General features: G+C 40.3%; 1 protein-coding gene across 1 annotated transcript in view; it reads right to left on the bottom strand.

Annotated features, from left to right (window-relative positions):
• STPG2 (sperm tail PG-rich repeat containing 2) overlaps positions 1-24,456 on the bottom strand; it is a 204,935-nt gene that overhangs the window by 89,765 nt on the left and 90,714 nt on the right. The window contains exon 7 of the mRNA XM_055127269.1: positions 24,009-24,116. Within this exon, the coding sequence (XP_054983244.1) occupies positions 24,009-24,116 (108 nt within the window). The remainder of the gene's footprint in view (positions 1-24,008; positions 24,117-24,456) is intronic.

Here is a 24,456-nt window from a genome sequence, read left to right as displayed (position 1 = left end):
TCTCTCTCCACTAAGACACACACATACCTAATTAGTACAAAGTTCCACAAACTGTAGCCTCTAAATACTTTGGTCTGCCTCAATATGCCTATCAAACTTCTTAAAGCAAGTATGTGGACCACAGCAGTGAGCTTACTCCCCATCCCCCAGCCTGAAATGTGACCAGACAACCAAAAGAAAGCCCCGACTCGACTCCCAGTGTCATCCCAGACCCATCCCTCATGGCATACCTTTGAAACTTCTTAACCCCAAAAAACCATGGACATGATAGCATCCATTTGAAAAGTTGCTTTATCTATATCCTACATTAGAGGTATTAGTTAACCCAAGACTCACATTTCTTTACTTCTCCCTAACCCATGCACATACAAAAACAGCCCAACTAAGGGGGTCAAAATAGACAATATACAGGAAAACTACAAAATGCAAAGGTAAAACAACTCAGAAACTCACCCAGCTTACTGATTGAAGTCACTAGCCCAGATGAATTTAACATTAATAATTAACTGTATAACCTCTCAGATAAGGAATTTAGAATGAAACTGCTAAGGATACATAAGAAACTCAAAGAAGCAATGGAATTCACTGTCAATAAAATACAAGAGGATATGAGAACAGAAATGAGGAAGCTGCAAACAAAAACACAAGCTGTTTCTTTTACCCATTCCTCCTCCTCCTCCTCTTCTCCCTCCTTCCCTCCCTCCCTCTCTCTCTCTCTCACTTTCTCTCTCCCTCTCTCTCTCCATTCAGACACAGACAGAGAAACAGACACAGACACTAAAAAAAATTGGTAGGTGAAATGAGAAACTCAGTGGAAAGCCAGAGCAGCAGGGTAACAGCTGCTGGGACAGAAACAGTGAGCTCCAAGATGAGGTGCAGAGAATCTCCAGACAACGGCAGAAAATGGAAAAGAGTCTCAAAATAAATCAACAGATAGTAAAAGAAAGTCAAGATCAATGAATCATTGGCATTCCAGAGGGATGGGAGGAAAACCCTGATGAAGGAGCAAAGACATCAAAGACATCATTGCTGAGATGTTCCCAGAGCTGAAGAGCACATACATCCAGATTCAGGAGGCCCAAAGGTTACCAACTAAAAGAAATCCAAATAGAAATAGTCCAAGACACATCCTAATCTGAATGATGAAAACCATAGATAGAGATAAAATTCTCAAAGCAGCAAGATCAAAGAAAGAAACTGCATATAAAGGAGCATCCTTAAGATTTATAGGAGACTTATCTGATAAAACTCTCTGGGCCAAAAGACAGTGGGGGGATATTGTGAAAAATATTCAATAAAATGAATGCTGCACCAAAAATACTCTACCCAGCTAACTATCATTCATACCTGAAGGAACAACACAGCTTTACAGACAAATAGGAACTCAGGAACTTTAAAGTAAAAACCACGGCTGCAGGAAAAGCAAACTGGGCACTTTAAGACTAGACAAACCCTCTAAACACACAAAACTAATACAGAAACATGGGACAAAACCTCTTAACAATAATCTCTCTCAATGTCAATGGGCTAAACGCACCAATTAAAAAACACAAGACACAGAGTGATTCTCCCAGCCCCAATAAGGCCCCGAATTGCCACCCATGAACAGCTCCTCAAGCACCTGAACGGCCATGATCCCACAGGCACACAAATCAATCTTGGAACCCAGCAACTTTTGGCAGAAATGTGTCTGGACTGTGCATTAAACTATGGCGTCACGCCAACCCGGGTGGGGAAAGGTGTTGTCCCTTCCACCATTTCCCCTGGTGGTTTGGTGGCCGCCATCTTTCAGACCCTATTGGACAGCCAGGTATGATACTGCAGTGACGAGACACACGGGGCCTCATGGGATGGGGAGGTGGAACTGGCCCTTCTCCCCACTCTGATGAGACCCTGAGTTGACGCCCTTGAATGGCTCCTCTGGCTCCTGAACGGCCATGATCCCAGAGGTACACAAATCAATCTCGAAACCCAGCAGCTTTTGGCAGAATCCCTCCAGACTTTTTATCAGAATATCAGAAATCCAAAATATTGGCCACACAACATCATATGCTCTTCATAATCAGCAATAGAAAACAAATTATCTAATGATGCCTTTTCAGCAGGTCTGATTGTTGGGGAAACTCCAAATAATAATGGGTCTTTTGTCAAAATATTGAATTTAATCAAAGTACAGAGAGAGTAAAGTGGAAATCATCTGCCACAAAGGCAGGGGGAGGGCTGAGATGGGGGGTATACTGGGATACTTGGTGGTGGAAAATGTTCACTGGTGAAGGGATGGGTGTTTGATCATTGTATGACAGAGAATTAAACTTGAAAGCTTTGTAACTGTTCTCACTGTGATTCAATAAAAAAAATAAAAATAAATAAATTTTTTTTAAAAGACACAGAGTGGCAGGATGAATCAGAAAGTTGAACCCAACATTCTGCTGCCTGCAAGAAACAGTCTGAACAGTCAGAACAAACACAGACTAAATGTCAAAGGATGGAAAACAGTTCTGAAAGCAAACAAGTCCCTCAAAAAGGATGGGGTAACCATACGAGTATCAGGCCACATATATTTCAGTCTGAAGGTTACAAGATACAGTGAAGGTCATTTCTCAATGATCAAAGTATCTGTGATCATTCACACATTAGGAAGAATTCACACTCCTAAATTTATATTCACCTAATGAAGGGCCAGCAAAATAACTGCTCATAGACTAGAAGACATTGATAGTAACAAAATAATAGTTGGAGAGTTCAACACCGCTTTATCACCTCTCAATAGATCAACCAGACTCAAGCTCAGCAAGGGCATACTTTATCTAAGAGAAGAAATAGAAGCCAGGGTTTAATTTACATATATACACATATATATCACATTTCATCCCCCAAAACTGAATATACATTCTTCTCAAGTGCACATGCAACATTCTCCAAGATAGACATATGCTGGGCCACAAAACATACCTAGGTAAAATTCAGAAGATAGACATTGTATCAATGATCTTTTCAGACCATGATGCACTGAAAATAGAAGTGAATCATCCACAGAAACAGAAATTCAAATCTAACATCTGGAAATTGAACAGCTCACTACTGAACAACCACGGACTTCAAGAGGAAATCAAATATTCCTGGAAACAAATGATGATGAAGACACAAATTACCAGAATTTATGAGACACAGCAAAATCTGTGTTTAGAGGAAATGCTCTACAAGCATTCCTTAGGAAGGAAGAGTGAGTGCACATAAGTAACCTAGCCTCACAGCTTCAGATCCTGGAAAATGACAACAAAAGGAGCCAAAAGCAGGCAGAAGGAGAGAAATAATAAAACTTATAACAGAAATTAACGACATGGAAACCCCAAAATCAATTCAAACGAGAATGAAACCAAAAGCTGGTTCTTTGAGAAAATAAACAAGATCAATAAACCACTAGCATGACTCACAAGGAGAGAGAGAGATCCCTAATAAGCAGAACAGAAATGAAAAGGGGGACATCACAACAGAAACCACTAAAATTCAAAGGATAATCAGAGATTACTTTGAGAATCTTTATGCCAAAAAAAAAAAGAGAACTTCAAAGAAATGGATAAATTCCGGGACTCCTATAATCTCCCAAAGCTGACCCAAGAAGACTTGGAATACCTGAACAGACCTATCACTGTTGGCCCAAACTCTCTTTTGTATTGCTTGCTATGAATAGCATAAGATGTCGCTCAGCTACAAGAGGGGCCGTGTGCTCCTGAAATTCTAAAATTTTAGACAATTAGGGTCTGGAGAAATCTCTGCAGTGAGCTGCTCTGTTCAGAGATTCTTTTGTGTGTCTCTGGATCTTGGCCGTTAAGGAGTTCAAGTAGAAGCTGGAGGCAGTTTGTAGGCGTGATCTCTAGGATCCCATGGGGATGGCAAACTCAGTGAGTGGGGGGAATGAAAAGGACCGGCGCATCCCTTGAGGCCTGGAGTTTGTCATCACTGAACCCATGTACCTGCACTTTTCATTTGTCAGCTGTCGGAACTTTTAAGGGGCAGGTGAAGGGATGACACCTGCTCCCATCTGAGGCACCCTGGTGAAGTTGGCCTCGCTTAAAGTCTGGAGACATCTCTGCAGCAAGCTGCTCAGTTCAGAGATTCTTTTGTGTGTCGCTGGATCAAGGCCATTAAGGAGTTTAAATAGCAGCCAGAGGCAGTTTGTGGCCATGACCTCCAGAGTCCCATGGTGATGGGGGATGAGAGAGACTGAACCATCCCCTATCCCTTGAGACCTGAAGTTTGTCATCACTGAACCCACATACCTACACTACTCATTGGGTTCTGCCACAGTTTTTAGGGGGCAAGTGGAGGATCAACACCTGCCCCCATCTGAGGTACCCCAGTGAAGATAACCTGGCTTCAAGTCCAGAGGCATCTCTGCAGCAAGCAGTTCGGAGATTCTTTTGTGTATCTTTGGATCATGGCCCTTGTTTCCATCCTTTCCAGGGAAATAAATTGTTGGCATATGTCCTGTAGGGTGCACCATCACTGACTGGTTTTTGATCTCTTTTGAGATTTATTAGTCTCTGAAATAAGGCCAATGAATGAACTTGTATAGCTTAGTCGGAAGTAGTTTGTGGGAGTGGGTCCCACATACTTAACTTTTTGCCATTTAATTTCTTGGTAAACTTGGCCCCAAATTATTGGGGTCTGGCCAAAGGCACAGTGGCAATTTGGGGGTATCTAGAAGTCTGAAGGCACCATCAGGCTGCTGATACACTCACTCTGCAGGTATAGGTTGACGTGCTGGAGGCACTATGCCCCCCAAAACAGCATGGTATTGGAATAGAAACAGACTCACAGACCAATGGAATAGAGTTCAATATTCTGAAACAGACTCTCAAATATATTATCACTTAATCTTTGATAAGGGAGCAAGAAATGTGAAGTTGAGCAAAAAAAGTCTGTTCAAGCAAAACTGGACAGCCACATCCAAAAAGCTACCTCTGCATAACGCCAAGCACAAAACTCAGATAAAAATGGATTAAAGACCTCAATATCAGACCCAAATTCATGAGGTATATGGAGGAAAATATAGGCAGAATCCTCCATGGTACGAAGCTAAAGGCATCTTTAAGGATAAAACATCACTTACCAAGCAAGTGGAAACAAAGATAAACAAAAACATTAATCTTTGAATCTTCTGCAACTCAAAAGAAACAGTGACCAAAATACAGAGAGAGCCCAGGGAATGAGAAAAATTATTTACTCAATACCCATCAGATTAGGTTTTAATTTTCAGGATATACAAGACACTAGCAGAACTTTACAGGAAAAAGTCTCCAACCCCATAAAAAATGAGAAGAAGAAATTAACAAAAACTTCCTCAAAAAGGAAATACAAATAGCCAAAAGGCACATGAAAAAATGCTCTACATTGCTTATAGCCAGGAAGATGCAAATCAAAACAACAATGAGATATCATTTCACACCACAGAGACTGGCACACATTAAAAAAGTAAAAGAACAACCAGTTCTGGCACAGATGTAAGAAGAACGAACTCTCATTCATCGTTGGCGGAAATGCCAACTGGTCCAGTCTTTTTGGAAAACTTTATGGCTATTTCTCAAAAAAATAGAAACTGAGCTTCCATAAAACCCAGCAATACCATTTCTGGGAAGAAATTTCAAGGATGCAAAAATAACACAGTAGAAATTACATCTGCACTTGTCTGTTTATTGCAGCACTGTTCACAATAGCCAGAATCTGGAAACAGCCCTAGTGCTTGAGAACAGATGACTGGTTAAGAAAACCATGGTACATCTATACAATGGAATACTATGCAGCTATTAGAAAAGATGAAGTCATGAACTTTGCATATAAGTGGATGGATATGGAAAGTATCATACTAAGTGAACTGAGCAGAAAGAGAGGGACAGACATAGGATGACTGCAGTCATTTGTGGAATATAAAATAATATATTGTCAGTCTAACATCCAAGGACAGTAGAGATAAGGGAAAAGGGCCAGGAGGATTGCTTCTTGATCTTGATTTGGAATCCTGACTCATGTGCTGGGAAAGAAGGCAGTTTAGATAAAGAAAGTACCACTAAGTCAATTATGGTTGGAGGGATTGCTTGGGATAGGAGACGTTGTGCTGAAAGCACACACAGGACCAAACATGATGATGCCCTCTCATTATCTGTATTGTAAACTATGATGCCCAAAAGTGGAGAGAAAGGAAGAAGGAAGGTAACTGCCTTGGAGGCAGAGGATGGGATTTAATGGGATGGCAGGAAGGATAATGGGGACATTGGTGGTAGAAAATGCACACTGCTGCCCTTTTTCAGGTTAGTAGAGTGAACAGGGCGCCATCCCATCTGCGCCTGCACCTCCCCCCACCCCCCACGCAGTCTTCCTTGGACCCTGGCTTCACCCTTTCTGAGCAACGCCCATCTAGAACCTCGTCACCTTCCAGCACCGGCCCACTGCTCCGCTCCCTTTTTCAGCAATATGAAGAAACAGCGCAAATCCCCGCCACAAGGGGAGGACAAAGAAAAGAGTTGATGCATCAGTAGACCTTACCTACAAACTGGAGCTCTCCGATAAAGAATTCAGAGGTGAAATCCTCAAGATGTTCAATCAACTCAATCGAAAGTTTGACAAGGTATTCGTTACATTAAAGGAGGACCTCACAGAAATGATACAACAGACAGCTGAGAAATTATGGGAAGAAATGAGAACAGAAAGAAAAAACCTACAGAAGGAAATGTCACAAATAAAGTATTCCGTAGATGAATTAAAAAACTCAGTGGGTGCCCTCAACAATAGAATGACTGCAGCAGAGGACAGAATCAGTGAGCTTGAAGATCAGCTCCAGGCAGCCTACAGGCAACAAGAATCAATGGGGAGAGAACTCAAAATAGCTCTAGGGAGAATTAGAGTCCTAGGGGATGAATTCAAGAGGAATAACATTAGAATCATTGGACTACCAGAAGGACAGGGAACCAAGCCCAATGAAAAAGCCACAGTCAAAAAAATCATTGCTGAAAAGTTCCCAGAGCTGGACAATGCAGACATCCAGATTCAAGGAGCCAGAAGGGTACCAGCTAAAAGAGACCCTAACAGAAAAACTCCAAGACATATCACAGTTAGGATGATGGATGTAACAGATAGAGACACATTACTGCAAGCCGCAAGGTCGAAGAAGGAAATCACATACAATGGAGCACCCCTTAGGTTCACAGCAGACCTATTGGAGGAAACCCTTCAAGCTCGAAGGCAGTGGTGGGATATAGTGAATAAACTCAATGAAATGAATGCCTCACCAAGAATACTTTATCCGGCCAAACTCTCATTCAAACTCGAAGGAATTATACACTATTTTGTGGATAAACAACAACTCAGGAACTTCATAGACTCTAAACCAAACCTAAAAGAAGGACTAAAGGGGCTACTATAAGACAGGAAAAACCCCTACAAGCACAACAAACATTTACAGAAAGATGGCACAAAACCCTATGACAATAATCTCTCTCAATGTCAATGGTCTTAATTCACCAATTAAGAGACACAGACTGGCAAAATGGATTCAGAGACTCAACCCAACATTCTGCTGCCTGCAAGAAACACATCTGAATAGCCAGAACAAACACAGACTCAAAGTCAAAGGATGGAAAAAAATTCTGCAAGCAAACAACTCCCTCAAGAAAGCTGGGGTGGCTTTACTAGTATCAGACAACATAGACTTCAGGTTGAAAAAGATTAAAAGGGATAGTGAAGGCCACTTTTTATTAATCAAGGGATATGTACAACTGGAAGAAATCACACTCCTAAACGTGTATGCATCCAATGAGGGGCCAGCTAAATACCTACAACAGATGCTAACAGACCTTAAGAAGGACATTGTGGGCAATACAATAGTAGTTGGAGACTTCAACACCGCCCTATCACCTCTGGACTGATCAAGAAGATTAAAACTCACAAAAGAAATAATGGCTTTGAAGGAAGAAATAGAAGAGAGAGGGCTAAGAGATCTATACAGGGCTCTATATCCAAAAAAAAAAGGGAATACACATTCTTTTCCAGTGCACATGGAACATTTTCCAGAATAGACCATGCGCTGGGCCACGCAACATACCTCAACAGAATCAACAAAATAGACACTGTACCAGCTATTTTCTCAGACCATGATGCACTGAAAATAGAAGTTAATCATGGACAGATACAGAAAAATAAATCAAACACCTGGAAATTAAATAGCTCGATGTTGAACAATGAGTGGGTCAGGAAGGAAAACAAGGAGGAAATCAAAAGGTACCTGGAAACAAATGAGAATGAAGACACGAGCTACCAGAACTTGTGGGACGCAGCTAAAGCCGTTTTAAGGGGAAAATTTATAGCTCTGCAAGCATATCTCAGGAAGGTAGAAAGGGCCCGCATAAATAACTTGACTTCAGAGCTCAAGACCTTAGAAAAGGACCAACAAAAGGAGCCCAAACCAGGCAGAAGGAAAGAGATAATAAAACTTAGAGCAGAAATTAACGACATGGAAACCCAAAAGACAATTCGAAAGACCAATGAAACCAAGAGCTGGTTCTTTGAGGAAATAAATAAGATTGATAAACCACTAGCAAGACTTACAAAGAAAGAGAGAGAACCCTAATAAATGAATCAGAAATGAAAAGGGGGACATCGCAACAGAAACCAATGAAATTCAAAAGATCATCTGAGACTACTTTGAAAATCTCTATGCCACGAAACAAGAGAACCTAGAAGAAATGGATAAATTCCTGGATTCCTATATTCTCCCAAGGCTGAACCAAGAAGACCTGGAGTTCCTGAATAGTCCTATTAACATCAAGGAAATTGACACAGTAATCAAAAGTCTTCCCAAAAACAAAAGCCCAGGCCCAGACGGATTCACTAGCGAATTCTTTCTAACATTTAAAGAGGACCTATTGCCAGTTCTTCTCAAGCTTTTCCAGGAAATTGAAGAAACAGAAACCCTCCCAAACAGTTTCTATGAGGCTCACATCTCCCTAATACCAAAAGCAAACAAGGACACCACAAAAAAAGAAAACTGGAAGCCAATATCCCTGATGAACACAGATGCGAAAATTCTCAACAAAATATTAGTAAACAGAATTCAACAACTCATCAAAAAGATCATACACCACGACCAAGTGGGATTCATCCGGGGGATGCAAGGATGTTTTAACATTCAGAAATCAATCAACATAATCCATCATATCAACAAAAGAAAAGATAAAAATCATATAATCATATCATTAGATGCAGAGAAAGCATTTGACAAGATCCAGCACCCGTTTTTGATGAAAACTCTCGCCAAAATGGGTATAGAAGGGACCTTCCTCGATATAGTCAAAGCCATCTACCACAAGCCTACGGCAAGCATCATCCTCAATGGGGAAAAACTAAGACCCTTCCCTCTGAGAACAGGGACAAGACGAGGATGCCCACTCTCTCCTCTTCTGTTCAATATAGTACTGGAAGTACTTGCAATAGCGATTAGGCAAGAAAAAGATATTAAGGGCATTCAGGTAGGAAAGGAAGAAATCAAGCTCTCACTATTCACTGATGATATGATATTATACTTAGAAAACCCTAAAACCTCTACCAAGAAACTCCTAGAAACAATAGACTCATATAGTAAAGTTGCAGGCTATAAAATCAATACCCAAAAGTCCATGGCTTTCTTATATGCAAATAGTGAGAGAGAAGAAAGCAACATGATAAAAGCTATCCCATTCACAATTGTGCCTCAAAAAATCAAGTACCTCAGAATCAGCTTAACTAAGGAGGTAAAGGACTTGTATAATGAAAACTACAAGACGCTACTTCAGGAAATAAAAGAAGACACGAGGAAATGGAAAAATATCCCCTGCTCATGGATTGGAAGAATTAATATTGTCAAAATGGCAATTCTCCCCAAAGCATTGTACAAATTTAATGCGATCCCTATAGGGATACCCTTGTCATTCTTCAAAGAAATGGAGCAAGCGATCCTGAAATTCATATGGAACAATAAGCCCTCACGAATAGCTAAAGCGATTCTTGGGAAAAAGAAAATGGGAGGAATCAACCTCCCCAACTTCAAACTCTACTACAAAGCGGTAGTCATTAAAACAGCTTGGTACTGGAACAAAGGCAGAGCGGCAGACCATTGGAACAGGGTTGAATACTCTGACACATGCCCCCAAATATATGACCATCTAATCTTTGATAAGGGAGCAAAAAAGGCGAAGTGGAGCAAGGAAAGCATGTTTAACAAATTGTGCTGGCAAAACTGGATAGCTACATGCAAAAAAATGGGCTTAGACCTCCACCTATCACCATGTACAAAAGTCAGATCAAAATGGATTAAGGACCTCAACATCAGACCAGAATCCCTAAGGTACATTGAAGACAAGGTCGGCAAAACCCTCCACGACATTTAAGTCAAAGGTATCTTCAACGCTGACACGCCACTGGCCAAGCAAGTGAAAACAGAGATAAATAAATGGGACTATCTCAAACTAAGAAGCTTCTGCACCTGAAGAGAAACAGTGACCAAAATACAAAGACAATCTACAAAATGGGAAAGGATATTTACGCAGTATCCATCCGATAAAGCGTTGATAACAAGGATATACAATGCACTGGTTGAACTCCACAAGAAGAAAACTGCCAACCCGTTTAAAAAATGGGGTGATGAAATGAACAGAAACTTTCCCAAAGAAGAAATCCGAATGGCTCAGAGGCACATGAGAAAATGTTCCACATCACTAATCATCAGGGAAATGCAGATCAAAACAACCATGAGATATCATCTCACACCACAGAGACTGGCCCACATCCCAAAAAACAAAAACAACCGGTGTTGGCGTGGATGCGGGGAGAAAGGGACTCTTCTTCACTGCTGGTGGGAATGCCGACTGGTTCAGCCCTTTTGGAAAACAATATGGACGATTCTCAAAAATTAGAAATTGAGCTTCCATTTGACCCAGCAATACCACTCCTGGGAATATATCCAAGAGAGACAAAAAGGTATAGTAGAGATGGCATATGTATTTCTATGTTCATTGCAGCACTGTTTACAATAGCCAGAATCTGGAAAAAAATAGAGTGCCCCAAAACAGATGACTGGTTAAAGAAACTCTGGTTCATCTACACAATGGAATACTATGTAGCCGTCAGAAAACATGAAGTAATGAAATTTGCATATAAATGGATCAACATGGAAAGTATCATGTTGAGTGAAATGAGTCAGAAAGAAAGAGACAGACATAGAAAGATTGCACTCATATGTGGAATATAATGTAACTTAGAAGTACAAGTTGGCAATGATGCAACTTCTGGCAGATATCTCTCTGGACTTAGTTTTCTCTTTTTGTTTGTTTGTTTGTTTGTTTGTTTTTGCTTTTTGGGTCACACCCGGCGAAGCACAGGGGTTACTCCTGGTTCTACACTCAGGAATTAATTACTCCTGGCAGTGCTCAGGGGACCATATGGGAAGCTGGGATTCGAAGCTGGGATTCGAACCCGGGTTGGCCGAGTGCAAGGCAAACGCCCTACCCGCTGTGCTATCACTTCTCTGGACTTAGTTACTAAAATACAGAAACCCAAAACCGAGAGGCCGCTAAGTGTGGTCACTCGACCTCATACCTCTTCATCCTCAGCAATGAAAAACAAATTATCTAATGCTTCCTTTTCAGCAGGTCTGACTTTAGGGGAGAGACTCTCCAAACAATAATAGTGAGTTTTGTTGAAATATTGAATGCAATCAAAGTGAAAGTAAAGTGAAATTTATTAGTTACACAGGTGGGGGGGCTAAGGGGGGCTAAGGGGGGGTAGGGGCGTGGGGGGGTTAGGGGTGTGGGGGTGCGGGATGGTGGTGGAATATGTGCACTGGTGAAGGGATGGGTATTCGAGCATTGTATAACTGAGATTTAAACCTAAAAACTTTGTAACTTTCCACATGGTGACTCAATAAAAAAATTTAAAAAAAAAAGAAAATGCACACTGCTATTGGAATGTGTGTTAAATCATTGTATGCCATAAACTCAATAGTGAAAGCTTTGTAACTGTATCTCATGGAGATTCTATATAAATAAAAATAAATAAATAAATGTTTTGATCTGCATTTGCTCTAGGTATACATATCTTCTCAAATATTCACAGTAGTTATCAACTTCAACAAATGTATTGATGATGTAATAATTCCATATAACCCACCATTCTATTAAAAATTTTCAAGTTGGGGGGCTGGAGCAATACGGGTAGGGCCTTTGCCTGCACGTTGCCGACCCAGGTTCGATTCCCAGCATCCCATATGGTCCTCTGAGCACTGCCAGGGGTAATTCCTGAGTACAGAGCCAGGAATAACCCCTGTGCATTGCCGGGTGTGACCCAAAAAAAAGAAAAAAAACAATAAAAAATTTTTTCAAGTTGGTCTACTAATGCCTCTATTGCCTTTTCTTTTCTGATGTATTGCCAGATACAGACTATCTTTCAGCTTTCTTTAACAAAAGAGCATTTCCACAGTTTTCTATTTAGATCTTGTGACTTGAATAAAAATAGCCCTCTTCCCCTTTCCTATACTAAAAATTTTTAGATGGGATTTCTCTACTACTTAAGATTATACTGAGGGGGGCTGGAGCGATAGCACAGTGGGTAGGGCGTTTGCCTTGCATGCGGCCAACCCGGGTTCAATTCCCAGCATCCCTTATGGTCCCCCAAGCACTGCCAGGAGTAATTACTGAGTACAGAGTCAGGAGTAACCCCTGAGAATCACTGGGTGTGACCCAAAAAGCAAAAAACATAAGATTATATTCAGGATATGCACTAACAGAGAACACTAAAAAGGTGATGTGACTTTCTCAAAGCATCATAACTAAAGGTACATCATTGTGTACCTCAAAGAGGTCATGAAGGTCTTACTTTTGATTTTAATTTATATTAAATCCAACTCCATTTATATTTACCAGTACTTCACACTCCACTATAGGCAAAAGTTCACTGTATCACTGTCATCCCGTTGTTCAGCGACTTACTGGAGTAGGTGCCAGTAACCATCTCCATTTGTCCCAGCCCTGAGATTTTAGCAGCCTCTCTTTACTCGTTTTTCCCAATGATTGGAGGCTCTTTTCAGGATCAGGGGAATGAGACCTGTTATTTATTACTGTATTTAGCATATTGAATATTCCATGGGGAGCTTGCCAGGTTCTTCCGTGTGGGAGGCAAGTTATTCTCCCCAAATTATTTCACTGTTCATATACTTAGTCATCTATGAATTATCCATATGCACACCCCAAAGTCAGTTTTAAATAGCTGTTTAACTTTTTATAAGTGCAGTGTCTTTAAATTATTTCAGATGGCCAAATGCTCTGTATTCATCTTTATTTAATATTATGGGGTTTTTCTTACTCTCTGACATATTAAAATATTACAGGTTCATTTTAATATATTCTGCCTACTCCCTGTTTTGAGATAAAGTTATCAGTTTGAATATACACATAAAAATAAACATCAAAGTATTCACATATACCCTACATAATCCTTTATTATTCTCCAGCCATATGTTCAAGTACTTCTTACAAAGTATGGAAAATTAAGAATATGTGGGCATGAGTCATGAAGTCAAAATTTTTTCAAGCCTGTAACACATCAAATATTGTTTAATGATTTCATCTCTTATACAACCTACTTGAATTAAGTAAAATTTCTTTTCAATTCTTTAAAAAAATATTAAACTAATATTTTATTTTTTTAAATTTTTTATTAGAGAATCACTGTGCTGTACAATTACAATACTATGAACTTTTGTGTTTGCATTTCACTCATACAGTGATCATTTACCCATCCCTCCACCAGTGCCCATTCACCTCCACCAATGATCCCAGTATCCCTCTCACCACCCCCACCCCATCCCCCACCACCCCACCCGGCCTCTGTGGCAGGGCATTCCTTTATGTTCTCTCTCCTTTTGGGTCTTGGAGTTTGCAATAGAGGTATTGAGTGGCCTTCATGTTCGGTCTATAGTATACTTTTAGTTCGCATCTTCAAACCCGAATGGGTCCTCCCAACATCATCTATTTGGTGTTCCCTTCTCTATCTGAGCTGCCTTTTCCCCCAGCATGTGAGGCCAGTTTCCAAGCATGGGGCAGACGTCCTGGCCCTTATCTCTACTACTCTTGGGTGTTAGTCTCTCACTCTGTTATTTTATATTCCACAGATGAGTGCAATCTTTCTATGTCTGTCTCTCTCTTTCTGACTCATTTCATGTAACATGGTATTTTCCATGTCCATCCACTAATATGCAAGTTCATGACTTCATCTTTTCTAACAGCTGCATAGTATTCCATTGTGTAGATGTACCAAAGTTTCTTTAACCAGTCATCTCTTTTTGGGCACTTGGTTTTTTTCCAGATTTTGGCTATTGTAAACAGTACTGCAATGAACATACAAATGCAGATGTCATTTCTGCTATACCTTTTTGCCTCTCCAGGATAAATTCCCAGGAGTGGTATTGTTGGGTCAAATGGGAGCTCAATTTCTAATTTTTTTGAGAATCCATATTGTATTCCAAAAACACTGTACCAGTCAACATTCCCACCAGCAGTGAAGGAGAATCCTTATGTCCCCACATCCACGCCAACACTGGTGGCTTTTGTCCTTTTGAATGTGTGCCAGTCTCTGTGTTGTGAGATGATATCTCATTGTCGTTTTAATCTGCATCTCCCTGATGATTAGTGATGTAGAGCATTTTCTCATGTGTCTTTTAGCCATTAAGATTTCTTCTTTAAGAAAATTTCTATTCATTTCCATCCCCCATTTTTTGATGGGGTTGGGAGTTTTCTTCTTGTAGAGTTCAACCCGTGCCTTGTATATCCTTGATATCAACCCCTTATCAGATAGGTATTGGGTGAATATCCTTTCTCATTCTGTAGACTGTCTTTGTATTTTGGTCACTGTTTCTTTTGAGGTGCAGAAGCTTCTTAGTTTAAGGCAGTCCCATTTGTTTAGCTCTGTTTTCACTTGCTAGGACAGTCGTGTGTCATATTTGAAAATACCTTTAGCTTCAATGTTGTGGAGGGTTTTGCCAACCTTGTCTTCCATGTACTTGATGGATTCTGGTCTGATGTTGAGATCTTTAATCCATTTTGATCTGACTTTTGTACATGGTTTTAGGTAAAGATCTAAGCCCAGTTTTTTTGCATGTAGCTGTCCAATTTTGCCGACACCATTTGTTGAAGAGGTTTTCCTTGCTCCAGTTCAGATTTCTTAATTCCTTATCAAAGATTAGATGATCATATATTTGAGGATGTGTGTCAGGATATTCAATCCTGTTCCATTGCTCTATTGTTCTGCCTTTGTTCCAGTACCATGCTGTTTTAATTACTACCACTTTGTAGTAGAGCTTGAGGTTGGGGAGGGTGATTCCTCCCATATTCTTTTTCCTAAAAGTTGCTTTAGCTATTCGTGGGGCTTATTGTTCCATATGAATTTCAGGAGTGCTTGCTCCATGTCTTTGAAGAATGTCATGGGTATTCTTATAGGGAGCACATTGAAAGTGTAAAATATTTTGGGGAGTATTGCCATTTTGACAAGTTAATTCTCCCTATCCATTAGCAGGAGATATCTTTCCATTTCCTCGTGTCCTCTATTATTTCTTGAAGTTAAAGCACTGTTTTACTAAGGCACTTAAAATTAAGAATTTTTATTAAACTACTCAAAGAACTGTTAGCCCAATTAGAATCCAACTGCCTGATTAACACTGCACCATTTGAGGGAAAATGTAAATTTAAAATTTCACTTATATACATAATATAATCAGTGTCACCAAATATTTTATATATATGCTATTATGGTGGTTAAAATCTCTAATTATCATACGAAAAATAAGTTATGATATATACAATAAATTATCATACATAAATAAATAAATAAATGTTATATGCAACAACAAATATATCTTTAGTAGGTTTTGTATTTCATGAAATCTCTAATACAAATTAGCACATAATTTTAAAAAATCCTTTATGTGGGTCAAATTTGAATACCCTGTGACATAACACCATATGTTTGGCATTAATTTTCAATAAGGGATCTAAGAACATGAAACGGAGTAAATATAGCCCCTTCAAAAAATAGTGATAGGAAAACTGGATAACTACACGTAATAAATTAAAGCTGGAGTCATAACTTTCACCTCACACTAAAGTGAATTTAAAATGGGTCAAAGATCTTGAGATCCAACCAGAAACTATAAAGTACACTGGAGAAAATGTAGGCAGAACACTTCAAACTTTGGACCTCAAAGGTGTCTTCAATTATCTCATAGCACTGGCAACGTCAACACAAAAAGAAATAAACAAATGTGACTCCATAAAATTAAACAGCTTCTGCAAGGCAAAAGAAACAGGTTAAAACTGAAAACAACTAACTGAGAAAATTTTGCATTCAACACATCAGATAAAGATTTGATTGATATACAGGATAGGCAGAATGTCTCCAGCCTGAGAACTAAGCCTCAGCCCTGTGCCCGCCCAGGAGGGGAAAGGTATTTCTCTCTCTCGCCTCTTTCTCTCCGGGGATGAAGTGCGCGGTGGCCGCCATATTAAGACGACCACAGATGGGATTTACGACAAAAACTGCAGCAAAAGGACACGAGGGTGCTCTTGGGAAGGTGGGAGGCACCGGCCCCTCCCACCGCCGAGATGTGATCCTGGGGGCCGCACGCATGTGCGGCCTCTCCGCAGCTGCACAAGCGTGAATCCAGACCCAGTAAAACCCCTTTCGGCATGGGCAACTCCTCGCAGAATGTCTCCAGCCTGAGAACTAAGCCTCGGCCCTGTGCCGAGGAGGGGAAAGGTATTTCTCTCTCTCGCCTCTTTCTCTCCGGGGATGAAGTGCGCGGTGGCCGCCATATTAAGACGACCACAGATTGGGTTTTCAAGCCTGCAATTATCTAATATCTGGAAGAAATCTCCCTGGACTTCTTGTTAAAGTACAGAAATTCAAAACCTTATTTGTCTTCACAGTAGGTCTGAGTCTAGTGGGGTACTCCTAACAACAATAGTGAGGTTTGTGTTGAAATATTGAATGTAACCAAAGTAAACAGAATGTAAAATGAAACTTATCAGTTACAAGGTAGGGGGTGGGGGGGCGGGATGGGAGGTGTACTGTGTGGGGTTTTTTTTTTTTTTTTGGTGGTGGTATATGGGCACTGGTGAAGGGATGGTTGTTTCAGCATTGTATAACTGAGACCTAAGCCTGATAGCATTGTAATCTTCCACACGGTGATTTAATAAAATAAAATTTAAAAAAAAAAGATTTGATATACAGGATATATAAAGTAATCGCAAATATCAACCAAAAACTTTCAAAACCCTATCAAGATGGAGAGAGAAAATGAATAGAATGCTTCTCAGAGGAAGACTGGCAGATGGCCAGTAGGTGAAAAAATGCTCAGCCTCACCCATTATCAGAGAAATCTAAATTAAAATGCAAATGAGATACCATCTCACACCAGTACTAAAAGCTCACTTGCAATCACTTGTCATCTTGTTGTTCTTCGATTTACTCGTGCTGGCACCAGCAACATCTCCATTCATCTCTGTCACGTGCTAGTGTATCCCAATGGCGTCTGCTTGCTCCAGGAACAAGAAGAGCATCAAACCACTCATTCAGGATCTTAATGAAGAAGTCCAACCATCTCTTGGGTGAGCGACCAGGTGTTCTTTTGATGTCCCGTGGAATCCAGTCGGTAAAAGCTCTAGTCCAGTGGTTGTCTCCAAATTGCATTAAGTGTCAGGCCCATCTGATTTTCAACACCTTGGCAAAGGAGGCAGAGTCCCTGATTTTCGATTGTCAACAGAGGTCAGAACTCTGGATTCGATGCCAGCTCCGCCCAGCCTGGGGGACTGCCAGGGCTTGGGAACCCCCCCACCCCCCGCTCCCGCTGCCTGCCTCTCCACACCTGCCTCTCCACACACTCTTCTAACCAACCACTCCCCTCCCCCAGGTAACTTCCCTAACCCAGGTAACCCTGGGGTCCTGCCCTTTTGCTGGTGGGGGAGTGTCTTCTATGTCAGGGGACGTGGCCTCAAAAGGGGACGTGGCCTTTTTCCAGAGTTGCAGCCAGCAATGTCCGCAGTTATTTTTCCCCCTTTCCTATACTGAGGACTTAGGTTACAATCTGTATGACTTATTTATTCGAAATAACCTGGTCATCTCAATCACTATATGCCAATAAGCCATTAACCTATCCTAATTCCAGAAAAAGTGTCAGGAATACAAGAAGGTACACAAAGCCCTCATAAAGAGATCATAGCCTCAAGCCTTGACTAGAAGCCTTACATAAACTAGGAAGAGGGCATTAATAAAGGAACTATTCTAGAAGGGGGAAAAGAATACCATCTACGATTTAGCTCACCTAGAATCCCCTCCTGTAGCAGGAGAGACTAGAGATAGAGAATCAGAAGGTTTCACCTCTATTGTTCCATAACAACATGAAGAAACATTGAAAAAACATTTCACAAGGAGAAAATGAAGAGATTCCAGAAGCCTCAAGAGAGGTGACCCACAAATACAACCTCCACTCAGATAAAGAATTCAGAGAAAAAATTGTGAAGATGGTCAATGAACTCAAAGCAACCATGGACCAGACAACCAATAAATTAAGGGAGGATATGAACACAACCATGGAATGGACAACCAATAAATTAAGGGAGGATATAAACACAGCTTTGGAACGGACCACCAAGAAAATACAGGAAGAAATGAGAGCAGAAATTTCAAAGCTACAAACGGAAGTGACACAATTAAAGGAACAGGTAGATGAAATAAAAAGCTCAGTAGTAGCCCTCAACAGTAGAATGGCTACAGCCAAAGACAGAATCAGTGACCTTGAAATGAGTTGCAAAAACCTTACAGACAACGACAAATAATGGCAAAAGACCTCAAAATGTCTCTAGAGTAAATCAGAGTCCTAGGGGATGACCTCAAAAGGAACAACATAAGAATCATTGGAGTACCAGAAGCACAGGGAACTAATTCCAATTTTAAAAAAAAACACAGTAAAAGACATCATTGCCAAGAAATTCCTGGAGCTGGAGAATGTGGGCATCCAGATCCGAAGAGACCAAAGGGTACCAGTTAAAAGGGACCCCAACAAAAAACTCCAAAGCATATCATAGTCACAATGATGGATGCCGTGGATAGAGACACAATACTGCAAGCAGCAAGGTTAAAGAAGGAAATCACATACAAAGGAGCATTCCTTAGATTTACAGCAGACCTGTCAGAGGAAACCCTCCAAGCCCAAAGACAATGGTGGGATATAGTTAAAAAGCTCAATAAAATGAACGTCTCACCAAGATTACTCTATCCGGCTAAACTCTCGCTTAAACTCGAAGGAACCATCCACTATTTCACAGATAAACAACAACTCAGGAACTTCATAGAACACATAATCCCATGACAATAATCTCTCTCAATGTCAGTGGTCTAAATGCACCAATCAAGAGACAACAGAATAGCAAAATGGATTCGGAAACTAAACCCAACTTTCTGTTGCCTACAAGAAACACACCTGAACAGTCAGAGCAAACACAGGCTCAAAGTCAAAGGATGGAAAACAATCCTACAAGTAAACAACTACATCAAAAAAGCTGGGGTGGCCATACTAGTATCTAACAAAATAAATTTCAGGCTCAAAAAGATTAGAAGGGACAGTGAAAGTCATTTTCTATCCATCAAGGGAGATGTACAACAGGAAGAAATCTTACTCTTAAATGTATACGCACCTAATGAGTGACCAGCTAAATATTTAAAACAACTCCCAACAAACTTTAAGGAGGACATCACTAGCACCACAATAGTAGTCAGAGACTTCAACACTGCCTTATCACCTATGGATAGGTGATAAGGATAAATTGACAAGATCCAAACTCAGCAAGGAAACAATGGCCCTGAAAAAAGAATAGAAGAGAGAGGGCTAACAGATCTATACAGGGCTATACATTTTTCTCCAGTGCACATGGAACATTCTCCAAAATAGACCACGTGCTGGGTCACAAACCATACCTCAACAGAATCAGCAAGATAGAAATTGTATCAGCCATCTTTTCAGACCATTATGCACTGAAAATAGAAGATAATCACACACAGACACGGAGCACCAAATCGAACACCTGGAAATTAAACAACTCCCTGTTGAACAAAGAGTGGGTCAAGAGGGAAATCAAGGAAGAGATCAAATGATACCTTGAAACAAATGAGAATGAAGACAAGCTACCAGAGCCTATGGGATGCAGCTAAAGCTGTGTTAAGGGGAAAGTTTCCCTCAGAAGGGAAGAAAGGGCCTATATAGAGAGCTTGACTTCACAGCTCAAGATCTTAGAAAAGGACCAGCAAAAGGAACCCCAGCCAGACTGAAGGAAAGAAATAATAAAACTTAGAGTAGAAATCAACGATATGGAAACCCAAAAAACAATCCAAAAGATCAATGAAACAAAGAGCTGGTTCTTTGAGAAAATAAACAAGATTGATAAACTGCTAGCAAGACTCACAAAGAAAGAAAGAGAGAGAACCCTAATAAACCGAATCAGAAATGAAAAGGGGGATATCACAACAGAAACCAATGAAATTCAAAAGATCATCAGAGACTACTTTGAAAATCTCTATGCCATGAAACAAGAGAACCTAAAAGAAATGGACAAATTTCTTGATTCCTACAATCCATTCTAGGCCATGGGTTCAGATGTAGAGTTCTTCTGTTGACCTCCTCAGTCCTATCTTGGCATTAAAATCATCGACAATTATCTTGTAGAAGGTGTGATCTTCTTTATAGAACTTCTCCAGCTCCATGTAGAACTTCTCAATTTCTTCATTGTAGTTGGATGTTGGTGCATCGATGATGAAAATAGAAACTGCCAGCAATGAGCCACATCTACTCAAGTGTTAAGTGTCTGATTCGGGTTGTCAGGCATTTGAATGAATCAGTGCTCATGGCCAAGTTCGTGTTGGCCACCAACACCACCAACGCCTCTATTGTCACATGTTCTGAGGAACAGTTCTTCTCCAGTGTTGTAAACGGCATGATGTGATTGATTCCTTCTCGTCTCAGTCAGATCAATCATGTAGTATTTTACCTTCTTCTCTAGCACCATCAGGTCCTCAATGGATGCTTCTGAAGCCAGCGTAAGTGCGTCGAAAGTACATGAAAGTTTGTAACTATCTCATAGTGATTCAATAAAATTTTTTTTAAAAGTAGTCATTTTTGCCCTTCTTTGTTTTGGCAGCCTAGTTTGGCCCTGAGATTTATTGGCCTTTCCTTGTTCATTCTTCTTAACACTGTCATATTGTGCACTCTTTCAAAGTCAGGAGAATGACGCCTGTCATTGTTAATAGTTTTGGCATATCGAAAATGCCCCGGGTAGCTTGCCAGGCTCTGCCGTGCGGGTGGGATACTCTTGGCAGCTTGCCAGGCTCTCCAAGAGTGATGGAGGCTTTTAGGGCAGCCTCAAATCACCCTTACAGTTGCTCCCAGTCTACTGAATGCAAGCTTTTGGTCGACTGGCATGTTTCAATGATCTGCAGCACCTGTTGGTTCACTCTTCGCAGGTCTGCACCATTGCCAACCCCCTGCCACAATGAGGCTGCAAGCCATATGACTCACACCATATTTGAAACCCATAAAATATGGTATGGTAATTATAGAAAATGGGTAGGAAGTGTCTTATGATGTGTCGCCCGGCAGAAAAGTGGAAAGCGGTCTGGAGCATGGTGGTGATTGGGTGGTGGAGATCAGCTGATGAGACTATCTGGTGCCAGCAGGGAGTGGTTTATGGCTGTGACACCTGGGTCACCGGGAAATGGGGGAAGCAGGCAGAGGACCTCTGCTCCCAGGTCCCATTGAGCCCAGAGTCCAAGGTCACAAAGTTCTGCATTATCTGGGTTCTGTGAGACTTTATTCACGTGTGAGACTCGGCCTGAGCATCCAGAAAGTGGCCTGGAGCATGGCAGTGGTTGGGTGATGGAGGTTGGCCAATGAGATTTGATATTACTATATCAAAAAATAGTAGGAGCAATCTGTGTTCGTGGGGATATAGTGAAACAGGAACTCTCGTCCACTGTTGATGGAAATGTCTGATACAACCATTATGAAAAACAGTATGGAGAGCTCTCAGTAAACTTAGAATTGAACTGCCATAGGACCCAGCAACTCCACATTGGTGCATCAATCCCCAGAATATAAAAGCACTCTTTCAAAAGGCCATATGCACCCCTCTATTCATTGCTGCATTCAGTACAATAACTAAGGTATGGAATCAACCTAGGTGTCCAATGACAGATGAATGAGTTATGAACAAATGATATATGTGCATGATGGAATAATATACAGCTACAAGGAATGATGAAATTATGCAATTTGTTACAACATTGTTGGAATTGGAAGATATCATGTTGAGTGAAATAAGTCAGAAGAAGAAAGATAAGCACAGGATGGTACCATTTATTTTTGGTACATAGAATACTGAAGAAATGTAGTATAGTAAAAGGGTAGTGCCTAGATAACCTTTGATCAGTGTTGAGAGAAAAAAAAAGGAGGAAAGAAACCAAGGGAGGGAGGGAGAGGAGAATGGGTGAACAGGCATCAGGGCATCAGGGATTCAGTTATACTGCTGATATGGGTAAGTGATTTAGCCATATATCCAAAACACGGACTTAACAAAACTGAAAACATGAAATCTAAGTTGCAAGCACTAAAAAGTTGCAATGCACCTGATAAGTTAAGATGCAGGGATGGAATGGGGTGGTGGGGAGGGAATATAGGAACACTGGTGGAGGGAAATTGACACTGGTGGTGGCATTAGTGTTGAAATACTGTATGTCTACAACATTACTATTAATAACTGTAAATTTCAGTTCTTTAATTAAAGAAAGACAATCTTATGACAGGTAATCGTGATAACTACCAAAATAAGATTCAAGCACAAAATAAAATTTAATGAAATATATTTTAGATACCAGAGTTTAAAACTTAATTATGAAATAAGACTAGGTATCATATTATATTGTATAAAACGATTTTAGTTTAAATATGCTTAAATTTAAATAAAGTCAGGGGCTGGAGCAGTAGTACAGTGGGTAGGGCATTTGCCTTGCACGCGGCTGACCAGGTTCAATTCCAGCATCCCATATGGTCCCCTGAGCACCGCCAGGAATAATTCCTGAATGCAAAGCCAGGAGTAACCCCTGTGTATCGCCAGGTGTGACCCAAAATAAATAAATAAATATGTTAAAGTCATATAGTAATCAATCATTACAAATTGACATATATTGGTTTAATTTTTTACAATCCCATTGCCATTCCTTTAAGTTTTTTTAGAGCAAGTAATATTAAATTTGTTATATTCCTGCCAAGGGAGCAGGCTGGGTGGTGGGAGGGAACCTGGGAACAGTATGGAGGAATTGGTATTGTAACACTGTATGCCTGAAACAACTCATGGTATCCTAATAAAAATTACAAGAAAAATATTTAAAGACCTTCCAATAATTTTAGAATATAACTTGAAGAACACAAAATCATTTCTGTAAAACAGGATCTAGAGACGCAGTGCCCCAGTGTCTGTTGTAGAAATCACCTATGGTCAGGGTCCACAGAGACTTCTGAACCTTCTCTGTCAAGATACATGACTCAGAGACTTTATATTAGACCTACATTCACAGGAAAAGTATGTTGATAAACTCGGACTACATTTCTTTATAGATCAGCCTGAATTTTCACATGTAACATTTTGCTCATTATAGTATTTATTAGTTTGATCAATTCAAACATTAACCTTCACAAATATTAATATTAACTTATTTCATTTTATTATGCCCATTTTTGCCATAGTTTCTCAAACCATGTTATTTAAATATTTGAATTTCAAAGTTATTTAAATATAACTTTCTTATTATGTATTTAAACACCAGTGAATTTGTTTCTAGCTTCACTTTGTACCTAGTCTCTGCATTAAAAGTCTGTGGACAATTACCTGGGATTGAGAAAGAAAAGCAGGTGATGTTTGATTTACTTTTTCTGTCACATTTTCTGTCTTCTGAAACTGACTTTTAATGTCATATTTCCCAGGCCCTGGTATGTCCTATAATATATAAAGAAGAGAAGTTCTTAGTAAATTATCTATAGCATCTAATGGAAGAGTTGGGTTAATATTTAAACCGAAGTTAAAGGGTATTTGTTTCCAAAGAGAAAAGATGTATGGGCAATCTCAAGGGACACTCGAGTGTTTGGTGACTGAGAGTCGCCTTCCCAGGCTGGAAGATGGGCAAGGACCAGGGAAATGGAGAAACAGGAACTGGGTCCCAGGCCGGTGGGTTGTCGGTTTATTTCTCTCTCCTCCCTGGCGTACTCTGATCTCTCACTTCTCTGCGCAATCGTAGTAGTAGTTTTGGTAGTAGGCCCAATCATCAGAGTTTCATCAT

The sequence above is a fragment of the Sorex araneus genome, chromosome 1 (genome assembly GCF_027595985.1).
Source record: "Sorex araneus isolate mSorAra2 chromosome 1, mSorAra2.pri, whole genome shotgun sequence".
In the NCBI taxonomy this organism is placed as follows: Eukaryota; Metazoa; Chordata; class Mammalia; order Eulipotyphla; family Soricidae; genus Sorex; species Sorex araneus.
This window is presented reverse-complemented; position numbering and strand designations above follow the sequence as displayed.